This window comes from Ctenopharyngodon idella, chromosome 18, assembly GCF_019924925.1.
Source record: "Ctenopharyngodon idella isolate HZGC_01 chromosome 18, HZGC01, whole genome shotgun sequence".
Lineage (NCBI taxonomy): Eukaryota > Metazoa > Chordata > Actinopteri > Cypriniformes > Xenocyprididae > Ctenopharyngodon > Ctenopharyngodon idella.
The window spans coordinates 25,150,849-25,174,251 of NC_067237.1; the positions used below are offsets into that span (position 1 = coordinate 25,150,849).

The window sequence follows — 23,403 nt, forward strand, 5'->3', positions numbered from 1 at the left end:
TTGATTATATCGTTACACTGACACCTGTTAAGGTGTGGGATATATTAGGCAGCAAGTGAACAGTCAGTTTTTGAATTTCATATGTTGGAAGCAGGAAAAATGGGCAAGTGAAAAGATCTGAGTGACTTTGTCAAGGAACAAAGATGACTGGCTCAGATCAACTCCAAATGGTCTTGTGGAGAGTTCCCGGTATGCATTAATTAGTTCCTGCCAAAAGTAGTGTAAGGAAGGTCAAACAGTGAACCGGTGTCAGGATAACGTGTGGCCAAGTCTCAGTGATTCGCATGAGGAGTGAAGGCTATAGTCCGTCTGGTCCGATAACACTGAAGAGCTACTGTAGCTAAAATCGCTGAAAAATGTAATTCTGCCCAAAATAGAAGGTGTCAGCGTATGGGACTGTGTGGCCACAGCCCAGTCAGATTGCCCATGATGACCCCTGTCCACTGCCATGATTTACATTTAAATCATTGTGTACATACATGTTTTTACATTGTACTTATATTTTTTAAAAAAAAAATACCTGCATGTAACTACATCTGTAATTACTTTCTTAAATTACATATATATAATTACACTGTTGACCCATCCCTTACACCTTAACCCACCCTTAAACCCACCTAATATAAAGTGGGACCGATGAAGGATTCATCAGACTGATTCTGCAACTCTGAATGATTCATTAAAAACTGACTCAAGTCATTTTTTACTTGTTTGTTGGTGAACTACCCCTTTAATTCAAGCGAATTCCAGTGACAAATCCTTATGCTATGGCATACAATGACATTCTACAGAACCCTTTAGAGGGCCCTTTCTGTTTTGGAATAACAATATCCTGGTGATCTCACTGATCTTGTATCTGAATGGGAGCAAATCCCTTCGTGTTCCAACATCTAATGTAAAGCCTGGTCACACGCTATATTATGTGTTTTTAACTACTATGTATTTACATCAACAAAACAAACAAACAAAAAAACATTGTTAGGGACAAAACACTTCTGCAGCTATTAAGGTGTGAAGCGGGTAAGTTTAGAGACAGGTTTGGTAATGGTAAGGGAAGGGTCAAATTATAAGGGAAGGGTCCAATTATAAGGAAAGAGTCAAATTATAGATGTACTTACTACAGAAATTAATTACAGCTGTAATTACATGCAGGTTTTTTTTTTTTTTTTTTTTTAAATATAAGTACAATGAAAAAACAAATGATTAACTTAAATGTTAGTTCATAGTAGTTAAAGACACTTAATATAAAGAGGGACTGAAAGCCTTCGCAGAAGAATGAAATTGTTATGGAGGACTAATCCCATCCCAGTCAACAATTTGATCTCACAGTGATCTCACCGTAAGCTCCCAGGATACTCATGATGTGGTCACAAAGTGAGGTCACAGCGAGCTAAAAGTGCAACCTCACAGTGCAGTCACTGTGCGCTCATACTATGGTCAATGTGAGGTCACAGCGCGCTCACTGTGCTCATACTGTGAGCTTACCATGTGAGACCACTGTGATATCATTGTGTTAAACTCTCATTCTGTTAGTTTAGTGCGAGTTCACTGTGATCTAAAATTTCTCTAATATTGGTCAGTTATCTCACAAACGTCATGTAAAAGTTCATATTTTATTTCCACCAACAAAGTATTTCTAACATTCAGTTTCCTTGTTTATTTTGTATTCTTTTCAGCCTGGTGTTGGCATTTGACACAAATATTTATATTTGACGGATGCATTCAGATTCTGGTGTTGTTTTGGTGACTCCTTTTCACTTCCTAATCACACTGTGAGTATCACAGTATGAGAATGGTGTGATGTAACTGCTCAACATTTTGAATTCACAATGAGCTCACATATTACTCACACTGTGAGTATCACAGTATGAGGATCATTTGAATTCACGAGTTCATGCATTAGTCACACTGTATCACGTATATTGCTCATGAATTTATGATGAAAAATTTTGTTTGATTACTCGCACACTGAAAAGATACAGACCAAAATGTGATAGCTAGATCTGTATGCATTAATGTACTTATAATGCATTGCATGTAATGTTTATATAGAATTTAACAGTGGTAAAACACCAGCTTACAGATAAACACCTATATTTAAGCACAAAAGAAGACTGGAAGGTTACATGGTTCTCAAAATGTGAAAAGAGTGACCACAGGTCAAGAAGTACAGGTTTTGAGAACCTTAAAATATTTAGGTGAATTACACAATACACAAACAGACATAACGTGTAAAAAGCCATGTAATCCTCAGATGAAGCAGATTTTAAACAAATCAAGTAGCAAAGGCCAGGTAAACATTTACAAAGGCATTACAATATCAAAATGTGCCCATCAATCTTTTCTTGAAGAGCTGATAATGTCTTAAAATCATTATTATTTCCTGTTTTACTTGACATTTGGCAATATATAATGTTTACATTTCATACTTTAACAGTCAGCTTCTCTCAAAAGTGTGTAAACTCCTCTCTTTGGTAGCTTAGTAAAAGTCTTTGCCATTTCTCCTTCACCCACCCATTTTTTGTGCATTTTCTGTGTCACTGAACGTCCCAGATCTCACAGAGGAGGGGGGTGAACTTGTGGTCACTCATGCGCCATGACTCTAGCATTTCGGCGTGGTGGTGGTTGAGGGTGCGAAGCTCAGTTAGACGACCGAGAAGCCTTGCAAAGTGCTGGGGCTCCTGAGGGTGCTGTAGCTTACAGACCTTCCTCAGCACCTCCAACATGGGCTCCTGCAGACGCTCCACTGCCTGCTGGTCTTTTACATATGGTCTGTCTGTGGTTAGATAGAACAGTTTCAGTCAAATGCAACAAATTTTGTTGTGGCCTTCTGAAGCTTAAAACAATGACAAAAATCTGTTAGCTTCTCTATTGTGAACTTATTAATCATTTACAGTACCATTTAACTTATATTTGGAACAATACAAATTGATTACCTAAGAACCAAAATGGGTTTTAGATGGTTTAAAGGTGAAGTAAGCAATTTCTGAGAAACACTGTTGAAAATGTTGATATTTGAAATCAGTCCAAACACACCCCTCCCTTTGTTGCTCCGCCCCCAAAATGCAATGTCTCTTTATCATAGTTGAAGCAAAGCAAAATAATGCTTCATGAAAATAAAGCTGATGAACGAAAGATAAGGAGGAACAAGCAAATGAACATACAGTACATAAGAGTATATACAAGCAAGAGTTCGTTGTTAGTTGCCAGTAGCACACCAGCTCCAGACTAGTCTCGTGTTGCCAGACCTTCAGACTGACGGCAGAAGGTCTGGACTCCATGGCAGCTTTCATTGGCCAAGGACTGCCCAGAGGCTGTCTGAGTGATATGTAAAGCAACCAATCACAGTTCATTTTGTTCCACGTCATGTTTAGGGGTGTGAAAATGTAACGTCAATGTCCCTACAATGACAGACCGGTGTGTAAAACTCTTGGGCGTATTTTAAAGAGTCTATGCCATGAACTTTACATACTTCACATCCAGCATTTAGTGGATTCTGATAAGCGCTCATTATCACAGTTGTAAACACGATGGCTTTCTTCTTCCATGAGGGGGTTTGGCATCACAGCAGGGAGACCATTAAGAACGCAACACACACGTCTCCTAGAAATCCTGTAGAACTCAACCAATCAGATGATGACTTCAAAACTCCTGAAGTGTTTCCAATTTTGTGTCCCATATGCATCAGACATTCAGCAAACAGTCCATGGGTGTGACTGTGACGTCTGAGGCTAAGACTAGCTCCAGACAAAGAATGATACTAAAACGGTCCTGTTACTATAGCTATCATTACAACAACAGCATATCTTGGTTCTCTGAAACATAGCAATACCAATGTCACTCACGTATGGAGCAGAAACAACGCAACCTCGCGTCCGTTTTTAGGCCTTCCCGCTTATGTCTCTCCAGTGCTGGAAAATCTTTTCTAATATTAATGCAGGTCCTAAAGCACTTGCCTGATCATATCCCTTCTTTCTTTTTCCAGTGATATTCCTCTGACCTTTTCTCTTTTGTAATGTCTCTCAGCCATCTCTCTTTCTACAGTCTTTCTTCAAATCTCCCTCTTTGCTCACTCTCTCTACTCCCCCATTATGAGTGTATACGCCCCCTACTGCTACAAGTGTGTTATGGTGCTCGGTCCGATCCACTTTCAACAGTATTTCTCAGAAATCGCTTACGGCACCTTTAAAAGATTTCTTTTGTAGATGTGCCAAAACTAAACTTTTCCATCACATTATATGCATCACCAAATAGCTACTAGGGACGTCTGCCTTTGTCACAAACAGATATCACAGGAAAGGGGTCAGATAACATATCCAAACTGATATATCATATGGATCATAAGTCTTTAAGTCATAAGTTTTGCATGATTGTGTTCTTTCATTTTGCTAAAATAACAATAAACTAAACGAAACTAAACTAATTAATTCATTCTGCAACTTTTTATCTAGAACATTAAGTGATAGATATCAGCTCACCTGGTGAGAGGATTGTGATAGCAGTAAGTAAAGCATGTTCCTCTTGCATCATCTGCAGCTCCCCGATGCTTTTATAGAAGTTAAACATGGGTGTCATAAACTCTTCAGATATTCCTGTTGAGGAAATAAAGCTATTCGTTAAGATTGAAATCAACAGTTATTTATTACCTCAGCCACCTGTAACCACTCCAAAACATATTTCTTAGAAGCTATAACTACATTTAAAAATAACCTGCTGAGTCCAATGCACATATTTACATACTGGCTATGATCTAATGTTAAATGAAGGCCATGCCTTCTTTCCTGGACTAAAGATCACATTAAGTACATACTACAATCAGACGTGACACTGTAATCGTACCTCCATAAACAGTGCAATTGTTTGAGCTTCAATAAATAAATATAAGTCAAACTTTTAAGTATTAAGTTGTAAAATTGTTCTTTGTTGAATGTAAAAAAAAAAAAAAAAAAAAAAAAAGTATGAAATGTTTTATAAATGGCCTGTTTCATTTTGGGGCCTCAAGGTGGCAGTGTTGCCTATATTTAAAAGCAGCACTGAGTGTCCTGTGAATTTACTGAATCACACAATTTCCTCTAAGACAGAATCCAACCATCCATCATTAATATAAAAATTCATGCCTATTACATTTCATCTTATGCTCTTTTCAAATTGATTGTCTTGTTTATCTTGTTTAAGGGAAATGTATTCATTTTGACTGGATGAAAATGAGAAATTATCCTAAATACATCTTAAGAAAATGATTTTGCAGTGTATTTACTGTCCGCTTTCCCAGTAAAAAATTATCTAAACATTCTAAAATCAGGATTAATGAAGCAAAATTGTGTAATATAATAAGATTATATCTTTAATTTTAAGCATAAATTTTACTCCAATTGGTTAGATTTATGCTTTAAATGAGATTTTTTAAAAAAGACAAATGAGAAATGAGATAAAATACATCTTAAGAAAATGATTTTGTAGTGTATTTGCTGTCTGTTTTTGAAGAGACTTTCTGAAACTCCCCCAGCATGCAATAAACAGATCATCAGGGGCCGTGACCTTATTGCTTTGTATTGTATGTTAGGTCAGAGCTGATCTGAATCTGGCCTCGGATCCCCACAGCTGTGCGTTTCCACATTCAGTGGGATTCTCGGTAACAGCAGTTCATTTGAAGCCTGTATTTGAAGGGCTTTCCTGTTTTGTGCGAGGTTTTTGTCTTTATCATTATCATTGATATAATTATCATACTATGCTGCCTATGCAAGCCGAGAGCTCTTTTCTGATGTAAAGCATTCAGCGTGAAGAGCCAAAAGGGTTTGGTTTACAGACCGACCAATCAGGGAAACCCTCAGTAGGAGCTGACACACTGATGCAGCTGGGACATTAAAAACATGACTTAACAATTCAGCATACCAAAATGTTAATATTAAAGAAAAACAGTGCTGGAGTGTAACGAACTGTTCAAAAACTCAGTGTATACAAACAGTCGTCACCCTCCAGAGATGAAATGATCACAGCACGCAGACTCCTTTCACAGTTTCATTCATTTCCCTTCAGATGAAAGGATAACCTTTGTCATAACTTTCCAAAAAAAAGGAGCAAAAAAAAAAAAAAAAAAAAATCCTGATGCATCACAGAGGCTTCACGCCAGAGAAATGTCAGAGGCGCTGAGAGCCAGAGAGTGGGACAATAGGCCTCTCGATGTTTAGATAGAGAACAATAGCCTCTTTAGACAGTGCGTCTATTTCTCCCCCGCTGGCCTTTTGCGTGAATATTCCCGAGCCCATGCTGGAGGACTCAAACAGTCTACGCCACTCTGCATTCATCTGTCTGTTCAGAAATATCACTAACTGGACGGTTCGTTACAGCTTTTCAAATACTGGGAGGCTGAAAGCAACCGTCTCTGAAATAAAGGTGATTCAGCGTGGTGTAAACATAGGGCATGCTTTTAAAAGATTAGTTCACTTTGAAATGAAAATTACCCCAAGCTTTACTCACCCTCAAGCCATCCTGGGTGTATATGACTTTCTTCTTTCTGATGAACACAATCAGAGTTATATTAATAAATATCCTGACGCATTCAAGCTTTATAATGGCAGTGAGCAGGATCAACGAGTATGAGCTGAAGAAAGTGAATCCATCCATCATAAACGTACTCCACACGGCTCCGGGGGGTTAATAAAGGCCTTCTGAAGTGAAGCGATGCGTTTGTGTAAGAAAAATATCCATATTTAACAAGTTATAAAGTAAAATATCTAGCTTCCACCAGACCTCCTTTCGTAACCGCACAACTGGCATCAGGATGTTTATTAATATAATTCCGATTGTGTTCATCGGAAAGAAGAAAGTCATACACACCTAGGATGGCTTGAGGGTGAGTAAAACTTGGGGTAATTTTCATCTTAAAGTAAACTTATCCTTTAAGAGACAGAATTGATTGTGCATCCTACTCTTACACAACCAAATGTTCAATAAAATTCAATGAGATGATATAAGGCAGAAGATATGATATTCACTAGCTGCATGCTATATGAGGGCTATCCTCTTTGTGCTGTTCCTGGCAGTCATCCAGTGCTTAGACTTCTGTGAAACCGAAACCAGTTGGACTTTAGTGTTCTTTTACACATGTAACATACACCACAAGATTATCAAGATGGCAAATTTCCTGACGTTATTTAGGGCGGACAGATACATTATTAATATAACGTGTCTAGTGAACTTTATGGACTTTGTTCTGAGCTTTGAGAGGCTCAACAAGTATGTGGCATACTAGTTTGAAACCCAATCCCAGAGTCATTCCATTGAACACTCCATAGAAGCAGTTCATGAATCATGCTGTAAATTATGCTGCAATCCAAATAATGAGCTTACCGCTCCTTCTGATCCTGTCCTCCAGCACCTCTGTGTGTCCATTGGGCAGTTTCTTGGTGAAAACCTGGGCCGAACGTAGGAACATCGCCTCTACGGCGGAACCTTTCAATAAAGCGATCTGATCTTCATGATCCAGAGACTGAAAACCTTTTCAGAAAACAAGAACCTGAGTATGTTTGCTTAGATTAGTTTATTGCATCAGTGTAATATAAAAAGTGTCACATGACCTGTGATCTTGTTTTTTTATATTACATTTTATTTCCAAACAAGTGGTATAGAAACTACTATAGTAATCGTTGTTCTTGAATTTGAAATAACAGTACCTGGTATGTTTTTTGTGAACTCAACCAACACCTGGACGTGACTAGTTGCCATTTCGGTCAGTAGAAGGAAGTTTTCTTCTGCGTTAAATTGCTCTTGTAGCTGTGGACAGGTTAGAAGCGGGAAAAAATATCAGCATGCAAATAAGCCACTGTTTTATGACATTGGGTGGCTATAACCTTGGTTACATAATGATTTAACAGAGATAAGAAGAGGCAAAGTTTTTTACTGATTTAACCAGTAGCATTTGACTGCTTTGTACATTAATGAACCATAAAAAAATAAAAGAAGGTGATTTAAAATAAGATAAGTAAGAGCATAAGGTTGATGTTCTTTATTTCCAGACATACCAGTTTTTTTGCCATATCCTGAGGGATGCGATGTTTGTTGTGAGCGTCAACTATATAACTTATTAAAGCCTGCTGGTCTTGGCTCAGTTCTATATTTTCCTGAAATGAGAAAATGTGTCAGAAAAATCAAAAATGTATAAAACTTTTTCTGTATTTGGATCCGGGGGAATCAAGCTACGTGGAATAATGAATATATATTGGTGGTGTCATTTTTTTAATAACTAGCCAGTGTTTTATCCTACACAGCCATTTTACAACCCTTCATCATATAAACTTTCAGAAGTAACCGTATATGTGGGCAAAAGTGAGAAGAATGGTGAAGAGAATCATTGAGGTTGCCCTTTAACCTTTTATAGCACTTCAATAAAAGTTTGCATAGAACACCCTTAACTTTAGTTTGCAATTATACCTGAAAAGTTATACTATAAAAAGCATGGCGCCAAGAAAACTTTATCTCAAAAACTTAAAGGGTTAGTTCATCCAAAAATGAAAATTCTGTCATTAATTACTCACCCTCATGTCGTTCCAAACCTATAAGACTTTCGTTCATCTTCGGAACACAAATGAAGATATTTTTGTCCCTCCATTGACAGCTATGCAACTACCACTTTGACACTTCAAAAAGTTTATAAAGAGATTGTAAAACTAATCCATATGAATTGAGTGGTTTAGTACAAATTTTCTGAAGAGACTCGATCGCTTTATACGCTGAACAGATTTAATTTAGGCTTTTATGAGGTTCATTTTCGTGTTACGCAGCACGTTTGAGCTTCCGCAAGAGGTTTGATCTCGTGCGTCAAACAGGTTCTGTTGAGCTTCTGTTTATGTTTGCGGATGAATGTTTATATGTGAATAAAAGCCTAAATTCAATCTGTTCATCATATAAAGCGATAGAAAATTTGGACTAAACCGCTCAATTTATATGGATTAGTTTTACAATCTCTTTATGAACTTTTTGAAGCGTCAAAGTGGTAGTTGTGTAGCTGTCAATGGAGGGACAGAAATCACTCAGAACGAAAGTCTTATGGGTTTGGAATGACATGAGGGTGAGTAAATGATGACATAATTTTCATTTTTGGGCGCACTAACCCTTTAAAGTTGAAAGCATCAAAAAGTGACATTTTTGCATCATTTGTTTTTTTAGACAAACTGATTATAATACTAACCCAATCAGACAGTGTGCTCTTACCTTGGAGGGTTTTGTAGTAGATACAAACTGTTTAGCATCTCTGCTATCACCAACATCATCCCCTATACTTTCGTCAGATGAGGCTTTTGTGTTTTTCCTCAGCCTTTTGGATTTGCACTGGATTTCGGTTAACAAGCCTGATGATGCAAATACAAAATAGATGCATTAACTAGATTGACTTACTGGATACAAGCAATCTGTTTCTCATCAAGGTTGATGTACAGTATCTTTTGAACTACAGATATTCTCTGTTGTATGCTAATAAAAAAGAATGATTTTACGAAACAATTCAATATTTTCATCCATTTCATCCGTCTGCAATATTTATGTAAAAATCAATACACTCATTCATGTGAAGCTTAGAAAAACAGCTTTTTTTCTTCCACACACTAATAATATTTTATCTCAAGTTATCCAATATTATTTTAACTCAAACCATCTCTTATCAGAACATTTGTGGCACTATAGAGGCATTCTCTTTGTAAAATAAATTAAGTTGCTTTTGAGTATTCCATTTTTTGAGAACTGCTGTTTCAGAGTTCAAAGTGTCTTATCTGATTTCACAATGTGCGTGACTCTCAGGCTGATGTATTAGTTGAACAGGAACAAGTTTTACAATGTTTACAGTGTTCTTACTCACATTCTGCAAGCATGCCCATCTCTTTGCACTTCCTGAGTCGACACTCTTGGCATTTCCTTCGCATGTACATGTCCATCTCACAGTTTCCTCCACTCTTACATTTATATACAGCATTCTTTGTGATACTCCTTCTGAAGAAACCTGGAAGAAAGACCATTGCATCAATAACTGAGTAACTAAAATGTTCAATATGACACACATTTCACATACGGTATATCATGCGGTGAGCCAACACAGAACCAAATTGTACAAAAGTAAAAGTAAAGACTGAAATGATAAATATTACCATGAACTGCAAAGCCTAAACTTTTTTATATAACATTTTTTTTATTTTTTTTTACATAGACTAATTACAAACATTTTGGTTTCTAAATGTCTTGAATTCCGGTGGTTTCATGCATTTAATGCAGTCCATGTCATTTTTTTACTGTTCTTTTTACTGTTCTTTTTCATCTTTTTACTGTTTGAATTACGTTTGTGCTGTTTGAACTAAGAACACACGTATCAGAACAGACATGAAATCCATTTTTGGGTCACAGTTAACCCCCTGAAATCCACTGTTTTAGTAAATATGTATTTTTAGTTTTTCCCCTATTAGTTGTCTGACAAACAAATGGCAAGAATAGACATACAGAAGCATTCATGTGCAGATTTCATTGCTGAATAATTTGCTCTATAACCATTCTCTTATTCTGAAAACCATAGTAAAAATACTAGAAGCAACAGTGGCTACCCTACAAGTCTAAACTATTAGGAGAAACAAGAAGGTCACTTTGTAAACACAGATCAAGGAATAGGTTCATTGCAGCCAGTACATGTAACGTATATGGTGTAATGTTTAAGACATTACGTTCAGTACTGTAATACCGATACTCTTGGATGCTTGATTTTCAGTTCTAGGCAGCAGACAAACATGTGCAGTTGTTTTTGGAACAGGTAATTATTCCAGCATGAGCCCACGAGCACAATGACACACATTAACTTTGCATGGCGGCATGTGGCTCTGGTTGCCTACATCATTATTCAGCAGAAAGCTGAGAGGGAACCCAATCCAAACTGAACGTGAAGGTGCAAACCCAGCCAAGCCTGTGGGACTCGGGACACATAGCCCAGCATCTGCCCTTTGGGCATTGTCCATGCACAGGTGGAATTACACTTGCAGTCATTCAGCTAATGATTTTCCAAAGAGCTAAAATTGGCACATGGGGTTCCATGTCATTTATTACGTCCTTCATAAGTTATGTAGCCATGGCTACACTATAAGGCCAGGCACACTGCAATGAAGGTTCAAAGAGGTCACAGAACAAAGGTGCAACTGTACGTTATATATCAAATAAAATACAAATGGCAAAGCTATGTTTGGCCTTAAAGGTAAAATGTGCAATTTCTAGGTCTCTAGCATGAAATCATATTGCGAAAATAATAATTGTTTTCAAACAGTTTTCCTTTATGTCTTCTTTGAGTGAGATAGACAGTCCTACATCAAACTCACGCCATTGGTTGAGCCAACGTTGCTATGGCAGGCTGGTCGGATAAATATTTAAAAAAAAAAAAAAAAAAAAAAAAATTTGAATTGCCAATGATGAGAATAATTAAAAAGAACACTAACTTTTTTTGTTCAAAATTAACAACATTTAAATAATGATTCAATACATCACCAATCTTGCTTCCAAAGCGTGTTTTTGTCTTACCATAATTTACTATGGTAAGCCTATTATAAGTGTTTATTTTAGACGTCGCTCGCACGTGCGCGTCTACTCATATCTGTAGAGAAACGTGCTTCAGCTACTTTATAGATTAGTTGTTACGTCACAACTACAAGAAAGGTTGACATGGAGCATGCTAAATTTTGAACCTCCGGGGAATCGCCGTTTAAAAAAATAAAAATAAATAAAAAACAAAATAAATAAGAAACAAAAAGAGAACGTGCCAGAGTTCGTAATAAAACGAAAAACTAAATATGTTTTATTTTATTTTTTAACGAGAAACTAAATAAACCCTTTCACGGACCTGTGATGACGCATTTTAACGGTCATCAGCATGTAAATCTTGCAACGTTTTATATATATATATATATATATATATATATATATATATATATATATATTCATGTAAAAAAAAATGTATGTACATTTATAACACTATACTTAGTATTATATTAACTTTGCATCAAATTACAAAAAAACTAGTTAACGCTGCTGGTGTTTAATACAGTGGCTATGGGAGTGACGGTAAAATCGACATATTTTTCTCTCTGTATTTTTTCCTGTTTTTGAAAGTTGTGAAACCACTGTTGTTGAGTTTTTCTTTTGCTATTTGAGCAAATGGGAACACAAAAAATATATTATATGTATTCTCTCATTCACCGCTATGGAATTTTACCCAACTATGACGACTTCCGCTTCTGAGAATCCCGGGAGAACTGAAGGATTTGAAATGTTGTAAAAGTGACGCGGAGACAGCGTTTTTATTACTCAACAGGTGAGTAAGGTATTTTATTGAACAGAGAGATAGCCATATGTAGCTCCCTAACAGTGTTCATTGTAAAGGATTATCTATTGTAAAGGCTCATTTAATTATGGTTGTAACACTGCTGGAATTTATTTTCAAGGAAGTACAAGAATACTTCTTAGTGTAAACTGGTTATATACCTAGTAGAGAATGTTTATGGGCAGTAGGATAATCTGTCTCTTTCTTTTTTTAGTTATGAGAAAGAACCATATTCATCCGTACAGTCACGCAGAGCCAAAGCACAACCAAAACACTATTCTTCCGCAAAATGCATGCAGTTTTGTTTTTATCCACTAGAGGGCCAAAGTTACATAAATGAACGTAAAACAAAAATGCAACCCAATAATTGGCTAATAGTATTATACAACAACACTAACCAAACACCATATTACCATTTCAACATATTTGATTTATATTTATATATAAACTATTACTGAGAAACTCATAATGTATATCTTTATCTACATGTTGTCATATGAACAACCTGTAACTATACTAGTATAACCTACATATAGTTGTTAACCACGGGTATCAAACTCAGTTCCTGGAGGGCCAAAGCTCTGCAGAGTTTAGCTTCAACTTCAATTAAACACACCTGATCCAGCTAATCAAGTCCTTCAGGCTCATTTGAAAACCATGCAGCGCGAGGAAGTCTAGCCCGATTCCCGAACATATGAATCTTACTGGTTCTTAGTCAAGCAAAACCATACAGCTCGACCAGTGTAGTCAGGTTCCCGAACGAGTGACTTTAATGAGTCAGCATTTTTTTAGTAAATCAAAAACATACAGTGCAACCAGTGTAGTCCGATTCCCGAAAAGAATTAATCTAATGATAATATAATAATCTAATTTTCTAGTGAATCAAACACATACAGCTTACAACAGGGGTGTCAAACTCAGTTCCTGGAAGGCCACAGTCCTATATAGTTTAGTTCCAACCCTGCTCCAACACACATACCTGTAGTTTTGATTCACTTAAAAGAACCAGCATGAAAGATTCATTCGTTTGGGAATCGGACAGGTGTTGATTCAGTAGCGGTGTTCCGTGGATATGCGAGAACCATTAACAGAACCAAATGGAACCATTAAGTACCGGATCTTGGTTCCCAGCCGTACGAAATGTTTGAGCATACCAAATAATGCCTTGTAAGTGAACACAGCACCAAAAATACAGTAGATTATGGGATTCACCTTTACATCCTTCACATGTGAGTGCATTGTAGTGATACCCTGATGCTTTATCTCCACAGACCACACACAGTTCCTCGCCTTTGCTCCTTCCGGAGTGGGCTGCGTTTCTGGACCTTCTGCACACAGTCGGGACTACAGGGCAAGACTCGTCGAGCTCATTATCAAAGCCACCCTCCAATGGTCCTTTCCTCATCTCAAACACAGTGGATGTAGAGTACCATTCCTCCCCACCATACTGTGAGTAGCAGTGCTGATTGGAGTAGTATGATGGTGATGACATGGAGGGCTCCACCGAGGTGTACTGCATGCTGGGATAGCTGGTGAAGGGCATGACCTCCTGGTCATGTAGCAAAGGACTGTTCTGCTCTGCCAGAATATCTGAGGAGAAGATGGCAGGAGTGAGCAGTGCTTGTCAGTTTACATGTGTCATGGAGAAGCAAAGATCAAGTTCACCTTACTGATTTAGCCCAGCACATAGTGCTAATAGGTCTTATGCCAACAGGACGATTAGTGAAACTACAACACACTGAGGTACTGTTACCTTACAGACACACTCAGAGCCATTAAAATTTCCACAACCTGATAAGTGAGTATTAAAAACTATCTAGGAACATAACCAGCCTCTATCCAAATAGTAGCAGTAGATTATGTGAAATGTACATAATACAGAAGTCGGACACACCCAGAAATAAAAGAAGAAATCATTAACCAAGGACTTTTTTTCACATATCACTGTCTGAGGCATGGTTTTTGATTATAGATTTTTATGAGAATTGTTTTATTTGTTTTTATTTGATAATTGGACAGTTGAAGGTAATAGGTTTAAAAGCATTCACTTGCAGAGAGTTTTTTTGGCTCTATTAATAAACAAGACAAGTAAAGCCCAAAGTATAGTTCATTTTTTACGTACGTACGTGAGAATCAGCGTACAGTGTGCGTGACGCGAATTCCGTCATCAGAAGAACACGCGCACCGTGTTTTTTTTTGCAGTAATTAGTTTATCCACAAGCTGGCAACCGTGCGCTGGGGGCGTCGATTCACAAGGTAGTCAAAGAAAAACTGCATAAACAGAACAGACCGGAACACATGCAAGCTACAGCGACAATGGAGGCCTACATAGATGACAGATTGTGTGAAGAGGTTACAAAGTACCCTCATTTGTACAACTTGTACAATTACCTGTACCCTCATTGTAGTATGAAAAAATACAAATATATTTACATGGGTTGTAACTCATGGCAAGAGATTGCTCAAAACTGCGCATGCGTCGAATGCCTGTGTGTGCGTACAAGTCAAATAAAGTATAATTTTCAAGGCTATGCTTTCGACTGTGCGCATACTTTAGCGTATGTGTAAAAAAAAAAAGTATACCCAGGACTTACCACGCATACTGGAGTGCTAAGCCAATGTTTTGGTCTGTACTCCAGGGGGAGCTAGAGTTCATTTCAAATATCTAGTCAGCATAAAATGAAAACTCACCCTATCCATTTTCTAAACCCTTTCTTACTGTGCGTTCAGACCGCCGCCGGCGAGAGCGTCAAAATTCGCTCTGGCTGCCCTGCCAACAACGCTGTACTGTGCAGGAGCGTCAAAGTATCCGTCAACCAATCGGAATGTAGAAGTCCTCCGCTTGAGAGGATTCCAGAGAACGCAGAGAACAAATTACTTAGCTGGAGAAAATAATGATAAATGTCATTAGGTTTAAATATATAGTGCATACAGCTATATATTTATATAGTAATATAATAAATATATAGACATACAGCTATGCCATTTCAGACATAGCATGCAAACAATGTCAGACACCTTGGTCCACGCATCATTTTTCTTAATTATGCCCCTGTACGCAAACAGGGACACACGTTGTATATTATTGGAAAACCTGTACGCAAACAGGGACACATGTCGTATATTATTGGGAAACCCGCCACGGCAATTATCCACCTCTCTTCCACCATTCAACTATAATGTTTGGTCGGAACCAAAGTTTACACGACCGCGTTCTCTGGAATCCTCTCAAGCAGAGGACCTCTACATTTCGATTGGTTGCCGCCGAACCGCAACATAGCTCATTACCATAAAGTTGACCTGACCTCAACTCTCCTCGACGCCCACACCGTCCAAGACGCACCGCGCCGCTGCTCGCCAGAGCTCGCCGCCGGCTCACATTGAAAATGAATGACTTCCTGTCACTTTGACGATCTCGCCGGCGGCGGTGTGAACGCACAGTTACAATCAACTACACTGTAAAAAAGAATTGCTGGTTTAACTTAAAAAAAGTAAGTTACCTGGTTTCCCTAAAATTTTGAGTTCTTTGAAATTAAAAATTTGAGTTAATACAATGAAGGGGATTGGTTTAATCAACAGAAACTCAAAATATTATGTTATTTGAACCAAATTAATTATTGAAGTTGATTTGACAAAAGAAAAAAATGTTGTGTTAACAAATCATGAAAATATTTATTTTACAGTGTACAAGCTCGCATACAGATCTGCCTCCATCCAATCATGTACCGATGGATATAACCAAGTCCCCACCCTACATTTTTTTCATTTTCGCAAATTCGTTTCACTCATATGTCATCATAACAAAGAAGAATAGATTTGTTGCTATTTCTGTTACATTACAAAATCACATTTGTTATTATTCTGGTTAATTGCTGTAAACATGCTAACTTGCTTAGCAAGATTTTCTTCAAATTGTTAGTCCACCAAGATAGTAGGCTAGTTGGCCTAAATGGGAAAATGGCCATTAAAAAAAGACACTTTATGCTAATAACCGCTACAGTGTCTCTTGCAGCAACATTGAGAATTTTACAAGCATGTTACGTATTGTGCTATAAATTGTGGTCTGACCAATTTCAGACCACAATGATGTGGAAATAAAGTTAGAATACCTAAAAGTGTCTAAAAATGTTACTTGCATTAAGTATGTTTCAAGCCTAACTCTTTCAGTCATCAGGTAATCTGCTCTTTTCCTTGTATTCATTATTAACAAATTTGAAAAAAAAAAAAAAAATTGCCCAAATGTAGTGCATTTGCTAACAATGACAACATTTTTGACAAACTCATTGCAACCTGGCAATTCAATAACTTTCAAGTAAAAAATGCATCTAAAAAGCTATATTCACACTTCTTCAATAACATAATATATAATGAGCTCTGTGTCAGTATCATGAGATGGTACCGACCTGAAGCCTTCTCCTGAACCATGGCCATTTCAGTGCGACCCAGTAAGGGTACTGATGATCATTAGCTGTATTGATTCCTAACCATCCAACTACAGTATGTTCCTTAAACTCCTCAGCATGTGTCTTTATGTCTCTTTTTACAAAGTATTACTGTTCCCGAACACTTGAACACCTCAGAAGTGCTAGTGTGAACAAAGGTTGCTATAGTTGCTCATTAACCTGACAGTCACAGTTCCCTGTCTCCTTACAGGTAGGATTAATCTAGTTTCATAAATGTCATCTAGGACAAAACATGCTGACGTGTGGTGGTAAAATTAAAGGTGACAGTTTCACTTTTTTGCTTCTGCTAATAACAGAAATTTGCTTTAGTTTGTTTCATAGTGTCCGACTTATAGATTTATTTCATCACCCATGGCAAAATATATAGGGTTAGCAAAACAACAAGAAAGAAATCAGTGTGAATTTCCAATATACTCACCAAAAAAGTGTGAGCCCTCTGATAGGGGGAACGCATCGCTGGGTGGGATCTGTAAAGGTCCCACCACATTGACGTCATGGCCCACCCACTCATTCATTCAGAAGCCTGTGTGTTAAGTCTTGGCGTTCAAAGATCCCTCAGTCCAGAATGGAAATCCTGTTTCTTGAAGACAATAACAAATGGAGGAAGTGATTTCTTTACTTACAGATAGAGGCAGGTTTTATTGCAAATTAAGGTATTGACGCAATATAGTAAAACACTTTACATAAATTGTTACACTTTGATTTTAGGTGCTGCTGCTCAGGACAAAAAACAGTGATTAACCTTTTATACTATATGGCAATATCATTCAGATTTCATTCAGATTCCTTTTGTGATTATGGGAAACCATTCAGGAGGACAATGTCCTGTGAATCTTATGGTGTAGAAGTCATTTCAGATATGCAGGACATAATGATTGTGGGTTTTTTTTTTTCAATGGGAAATGCTAGAAATGCTACAAATGATTGCAGTGACCTTTGCTCCACTTCCAGCTATGGTCATTCTGGACAATCTGGCACTAAATTTCTTGATGTCTGCTTTTTTCCATGCTTTTCAATCACTAAATCATCTTCTTTTGTATTATTCACATTATATGCACGCCACAATATTTCATCCAGTAATCTCAGATGTATTTTTCTCTACAGGCCAGGTTAGACCAGACAACTTTTTAACACTCCACAGTGTTTATAAAAACAGTATGTGGCTAAAATGAAATCTAATACTAGATTAATGTTCCGAAGTTCAACTACATTGAGACTTTAAATGAGGTTTTAATTACTTTAATTTACAGTGCTATTACTTTGAGAAAGCATAAACTGAATACAAACTCATTATTTATTAATTTTCAGGTTATTATGCATTCATGAAAGATTTGTTTTTAAAAGTTTTTACAATATCATTATTAGCATGTCTGCTTATGTTCATTTGAAACAGTTCTCGCGACATTCCTTTGACTACTTTGGAGGTAAGATACCATCAAGCCCAGCAGCAATGCTCTTTTTCCATCAGCAGTGCAGTTTTATGATGTTCACACCTTACTTGTAAATAATACAAGATGAAACACTGGTTCTTTTAAGAAAAGTAACAGCGCTGTGATGTACGATACGTGGAAAAAGCCACAATGAGACCAGGCCTCAATCAATCATATTGATTGATACATCAGTCACAACAACCAGTTTCCCATTTTTATATGTAATTAATCCAGTTTATAATTTCCCATGAGCTTTACATGCTCGTACACACGGAGGGTCTCCATAACAGTGCAATTTCAAATCAGTAAATCTCAACACCCGCCCTGATCGCCAAAAGTTATATAAGCCATCATAGCTGATTTATTTTAGTAACAAATATCAGAAATGTTTTTTTCTTACCTATTGCTTTAACAGATGTGGTGTGCTCTGAGGTCCAGTCTTGATATTCAAAGCCATCAGTATTTAGAAAGAGGCATCAAGTTGATTCTGTGTAACTAGACAGTTCTCTGAGCAGATGGGGTTATGGGGGAAAGGGACAGTGGTTATTAATTAAACTATCTATCTGTTTCTCCTCATGAGTACTAGCAGTCCCTCCCTCTCCCATCAGCTCCAAACTTTGGCTGACAGGCCTACAAATGCAGCATTACAGTACCTCCTTAATAGCGAGAGATAACCAGTACAGCCCAACACATTCCCCAGCAACGCAAACACATACCATAACACTCGTGTAAACAAAATTATTACTGAATAATGCTAGTTTCTCATGCAATTTGAAGCTTTTGGATAGAAATTTTCATTTTGGCTCATTACTGAAAACTTTGGTATCCTATACTTGTCTTCAAATTATAAGCTTGATCTTTGATGGTTTGGTTCAAAGTTATGCATTGCAATTTGGTCACATTACATATTACATGTGGAGCTGAAGAGAACAGTATAGCCTACTTCAGGGTCTGATGAATTGCTCAATAACCAATTACTGCAGCTTGGCTCATGATGTTATAAACGGGCATGATGACACATTTGGCAACACATGGCAGGGTGACACTAGTGTCAATTGCTGGAATTAAGCTTTAGACAATCTGTTTCACAGAGTGCTTCTCAAAGACACTTCCGTAATATACAATGAAATGCACATTTACAAGATGCGTTTGCATCATTTGTGTTCCTAACTTTAGATTATAAGAACACGTTTTCAATCTTCGCAGATCCAAGGAATTTTTACTTCATAATTTTCATTAATATAATAATCAAAATTCATTTAAAAAAAATGTAACCTTTTTATGCTTATTATACTATAATTTTTGAAAACACATTTAAATTGGATATTTCTAAAATGTTTTGCACTTTTTGTACTATGTTAGTTCCTCTAAATAAATAAATGAAAATAAATGATTTATGATAAAAAATAATTTTAAAAATCCTAATTGAGTTAATAACAGATTTTAAAAATGTAATATCTATGTTTTATTTATCTGTTCGCAGAACCCCCAATATCTTTCTCGAAATGTTTCAGTAGTTTTATTTTGTTGAGGCAGTCACCAATACACTGTGTAAAAAAAAAAAAAAAAATTGACATTGTAAAGATTATTAGATAATGTTTTACAAGAAATTACTATAAAATGTAACATTCTAAAAAAAATACTGGGTTGGATGGAGCAAATAGACAAACCCAACCATTGGTTACATTTTTAAATTACATTTTTAAACCCACGGTTGGGTTTGTCCATATTTGACCCAAATGTGGGTTGAAACAACCCAGCATTTTTTAGAGTGTACTTGCCGTTATTTTACTAGCAATTTCTGAGTTAAAATAGTTCTATCTTACACCATTTTTTTTTTCAGTGTACAAATGCGTAGATGGACTCTTAGGAAAAAAGGTTTAATGTGGTTCTATATAAAACCCAAGGGTTCTTTTCTCAATTTTAAAGAACACTATATGCCAAAAAGGTTCTATATAAGGAAAAATGTCTTAAATGATTGCATAATTTCAATTTTTTTCTAGTGATAAAGCATGTTTACAAGCTATTCAATTCCTAAAATTTAATTAAGGTTAAAAATCAACTAAAGCAAAATGAATTAAAACTAAAACTATCCATAAAATGAACCCCTAAAAGGTTCTATATGAAGTGCCAGACAGACCATTTGAAGTTCTGTATAAAACCAAGAGTGTATAACTTCTTCTTTATGCCATGAGTCATACCCCACATGAGATGAAATTTGACCAAAACGTGATGAAGTCCAGCGTCTCGGTTTAATTGCAGATGTATCTAAAAACAAGCTCTTAATCATTTACCGGCTGTTGCTCCATCCAAAGAGGGCCCTTCTGAGTCAACAGACAGCACTCTGAAATAAACAAAACCTTTGCCATAGGCTGGCGGTTGTTTGTGGAGCAGTCATTCTGAGCATGGAGGGTGGGGGAGGTATGGATGGCCTTGTGTGAAGGACACTATCATGGCTCCATTAAAAAACTCTTAACGCTATCATCAAACACTTCAGCTATTTTGTGAGTCACATGGCACACAGAACAGGCAGTTTTTTAAACATGAAGTCCATTTTAACAGATTTAAATGCATTTTTTTTATGAAATTTCAAATCAAAATTGAGGTGTCCAAGTGAATATAGTGTTCGCTTAATCTTTCTCTATGTACTGTATGTGGTTTGATAAACCCAAGCCAAAGTAAACTAAAAGGTCTGAAATGCAAGAATGTGCAATCTTTAATACATTCTGAGTAATTACAGATGAAATGTGTTTCAGAGAACCACTATGGTACAATAATGGAGAGTAGCTATCACCCAAAGCCCCTTTATGTTTGACATCTGGTAGTTAATCTCAAATAAAAAGTGCTTAATGTTTAAGAACCACACATCAAATCATAAAAGCTAGATGTAGAGATAAGACCATCAAACAGTACTACAAACCAGCAAGAGGCTGCATATCAGCATGTTAAACATGGGCTGTCAAGGACTGTGGCACAAAAAATGCCATTACACACCATAACAAGGTCCACAACCTTGAACTTTCCCAAGATTTACCTAAAAAAAGACCAGTTAACACGTAATAGTAGAGTAAACCAAGCAAATCAAAAGATGGTGCACTGAATTCAAACACATTGCTAAAGTGTCACTACTGGTACTAGAGATTCAAAATGTTGAATCTTGAGGGCTGAATCACAAAATAATGACACAAGGTTTATGTTTGATTATGATGGCACTGTTAATTGCACATTTTATGGTGGCAGTGACAAAAGTTTTTATGTAATGTTCTTCCTTAAACTGGATAAAATAAAATTTGTATTAAGGACGTCATTAAATTTTCTTTTTATAAAACATGGCAACCCATCAGGGTTATTTACAAACCCGATTCCAAAAAAGTTGGGACGCTGTACAAATTGTGAATAAAAAAGGAATGCAATGATGTGGAAGTTTCAAAATTCAATATTTTATTCATAATACAACATAGATGACATATCAAATGTTTAAACTGAGAAAATGTATAATTTTAAGGGAAAAATAAGTGGATTTTAAATTTCATGGCATCAACACATCTCAAAAAAGTTGGGACAAGGCCATGTTTACCACTGTGTGGCATCCCCTTTTCTTTTTATAACAGTCTGCAAACGTCTGGGGACTGAGGAGACAAGTTGCTCAAGTTTAGGAATAGGAATGTTGTCCCATTCTTGTCTAATACAGGCTTCGAGTTGCTCAACTGTCTTAGGTCTTCTTTGTCACATCTTCCTCTTTATGATGCGGCAGATGTTTTCTATGGGTGAAAGATCTGGACTGCAGGCTGGCCATTTCAGTACCCGGATCCTTCTTCTACGCAGCCATGATGTTGTAATTGATGCAGTATGTGGTCTGGCATTGTCATGTTGGAAAATGCAAGGTCTTCCCTGAAAGAGACGACGTCTAGATGGGAGCATGTGTTGTTCTAGAACTTGGATATACCTTTCAGCATTGATGGTGCCTTTCCAGATGTGTAAGCTGCCCATGCCACACGCACTCATGCAACCCCATACCATCAGAGATGCAGGCTTCTGAACTGAGCGCTGATAACAACTTGGGTTGTCCTTGTCCTCTTTAGTCCGGATGACATGGTGTCCCAGTTTTCCAAAAAGAACTTCAAATTTTGATTCGTCTGACCACAGAACAGTTTTCCACTTTGCCACAGTCCATTTTAAATGAGCCTTGGCCCAGAGAAAACGCCTGCGCTTCTGGATCATGTTTAGATATGGCTTCTTTTTTGACCTATAGAGTTTTAGCCGGCAACGGCGAATGGCATGGTGGATTGTGTTCAGCAACATTTTCTGGAAGTATTCCTGAGCCCATGTTGTGATTTCCATTACAGTAGCATTCCTGTATGTGATGCAGTGCCGTCTAAGGGCCCGAAGATCACGGGCATCCAGTATGGTTTTCCGGCCTTGACCCTTACGCACAGAGATTGTTCCAGATTCTCTGAATCTTTGGATGATATTATGCACTGTAGATGATGATAACTTCAAACTCTTTGCAATTTGTCTCTGAGAAACTCCTTTCTGATATTGCTCCACTATTTTTCGCCGCAGCATTGGGGGAATTGGTGATCCTCTGCCCATCTTGACTTCTGAGAGACACTGTTGCTATCATGTTGCCAATTGACCTAATAAGTTGCAAATTGGTCCTCCAGCTGTTCCTTATATGTACATTTAACTTTTCCAGCCTCTTATTGCTACCTGTCCCAACTTTTTTGGAATGTGTAGCTCTCATGAAATCCAAAATGAGCCAATATTTGGCATGACATTTTAAAATGTCTCACTTTCAACATTTAATATGTTATCTATATTCTATTGTGAATAAAATATAAGTTTATGAGATTTGTAAATTATTGCATTCCTTTTTTATTCACAATTTGTACAGTGTCCCAACTTTTTTGGAATCGGGTTTGTACTGTAACTACAATAAAAAAAAAATATTTAGTGAAATAAACTATATATATATATATATATATATATGCAAAAATTTTAAAATTAAAAAATTAATATTAATACAAATTGTAGTAGTATATAAGTAATATACTAAAATAACGCCATCAAGGGAGAACACACTCTTTTCAGTACATTTGTTTATTTTATATATATATATATATATATATATATATATACATTTATTTATTTAATCTTTAACTGGACCAAT

The 23,403-nt window shown here is 36.8% G+C and overlaps 1 protein-coding gene across 4 annotated transcripts; it reads right to left on the minus strand.

Moving 5' to 3' along the window:
* Window positions 1-1,594: 1,594 nt before the first annotated feature.
* nr1h4 (nuclear receptor subfamily 1, group H, member 4) lies at window positions 1,595-18,801 on the minus strand. 4 transcript variants are annotated; one of them, XM_051870988.1, is made up of 10 exons: window positions 18,634-18,801; window positions 17,222-17,383; window positions 13,553-13,930; window positions 9,851-9,991; window positions 9,211-9,347; window positions 8,022-8,120; window positions 7,674-7,773; window positions 7,351-7,497; window positions 4,479-4,592; window positions 1,595-2,776 (listed from the first exon to the last, which is right to left on the minus strand). In XM_051870988.1, exons 2-10 carry the CDS (start codon window positions 17,316-17,318, stop codon window positions 2,538-2,540), a joined length of 1,452 nt encoding a protein of 483 aa, XP_051726948.1. In that variant the 5' UTR covers window positions 17,319-17,383; window positions 18,634-18,801; the 3' UTR covers window positions 1,595-2,537. The 4 variants fall into 4 exon arrangements, with proteins under 4 accessions (XP_051726948.1, XP_051726949.1, XP_051726950.1 ...); XM_051870989.1 differs by lacking the exon at window positions 18,634-18,801 and adding an exon at window positions 14,463-15,222 and having other exon boundaries at window positions 17,222-17,343; XM_051870990.1 differs by lacking the exons at window positions 17,222-17,383; window positions 18,634-18,801 and adding an exon at window positions 16,744-16,904.
* Window positions 18,802-23,403: the final 4,602 nt, after the last annotated feature.

Coding starts and splice junctions, on each gene's coding strand:
- nr1h4 (XM_051870988.1), bottom strand. CDS start 17,318: ATGAATGAGTGGGTGGGCCATGACGTCAATGTGGTGGGACCTTTACAG. Junction 7,498..7,673: donor GTTCACAAAAAACATACCAG/GTACTGTTATTT, acceptor TTTTCTGAAAAG/GTTTTCAGTCTCTGGATCAT. Junction 2,777..4,478: donor TATCACAATCCTCTCACCAG/GTGAGCTGATAT, acceptor ATCTAACCACAG/ACAGACCATATGTAAAAGAC.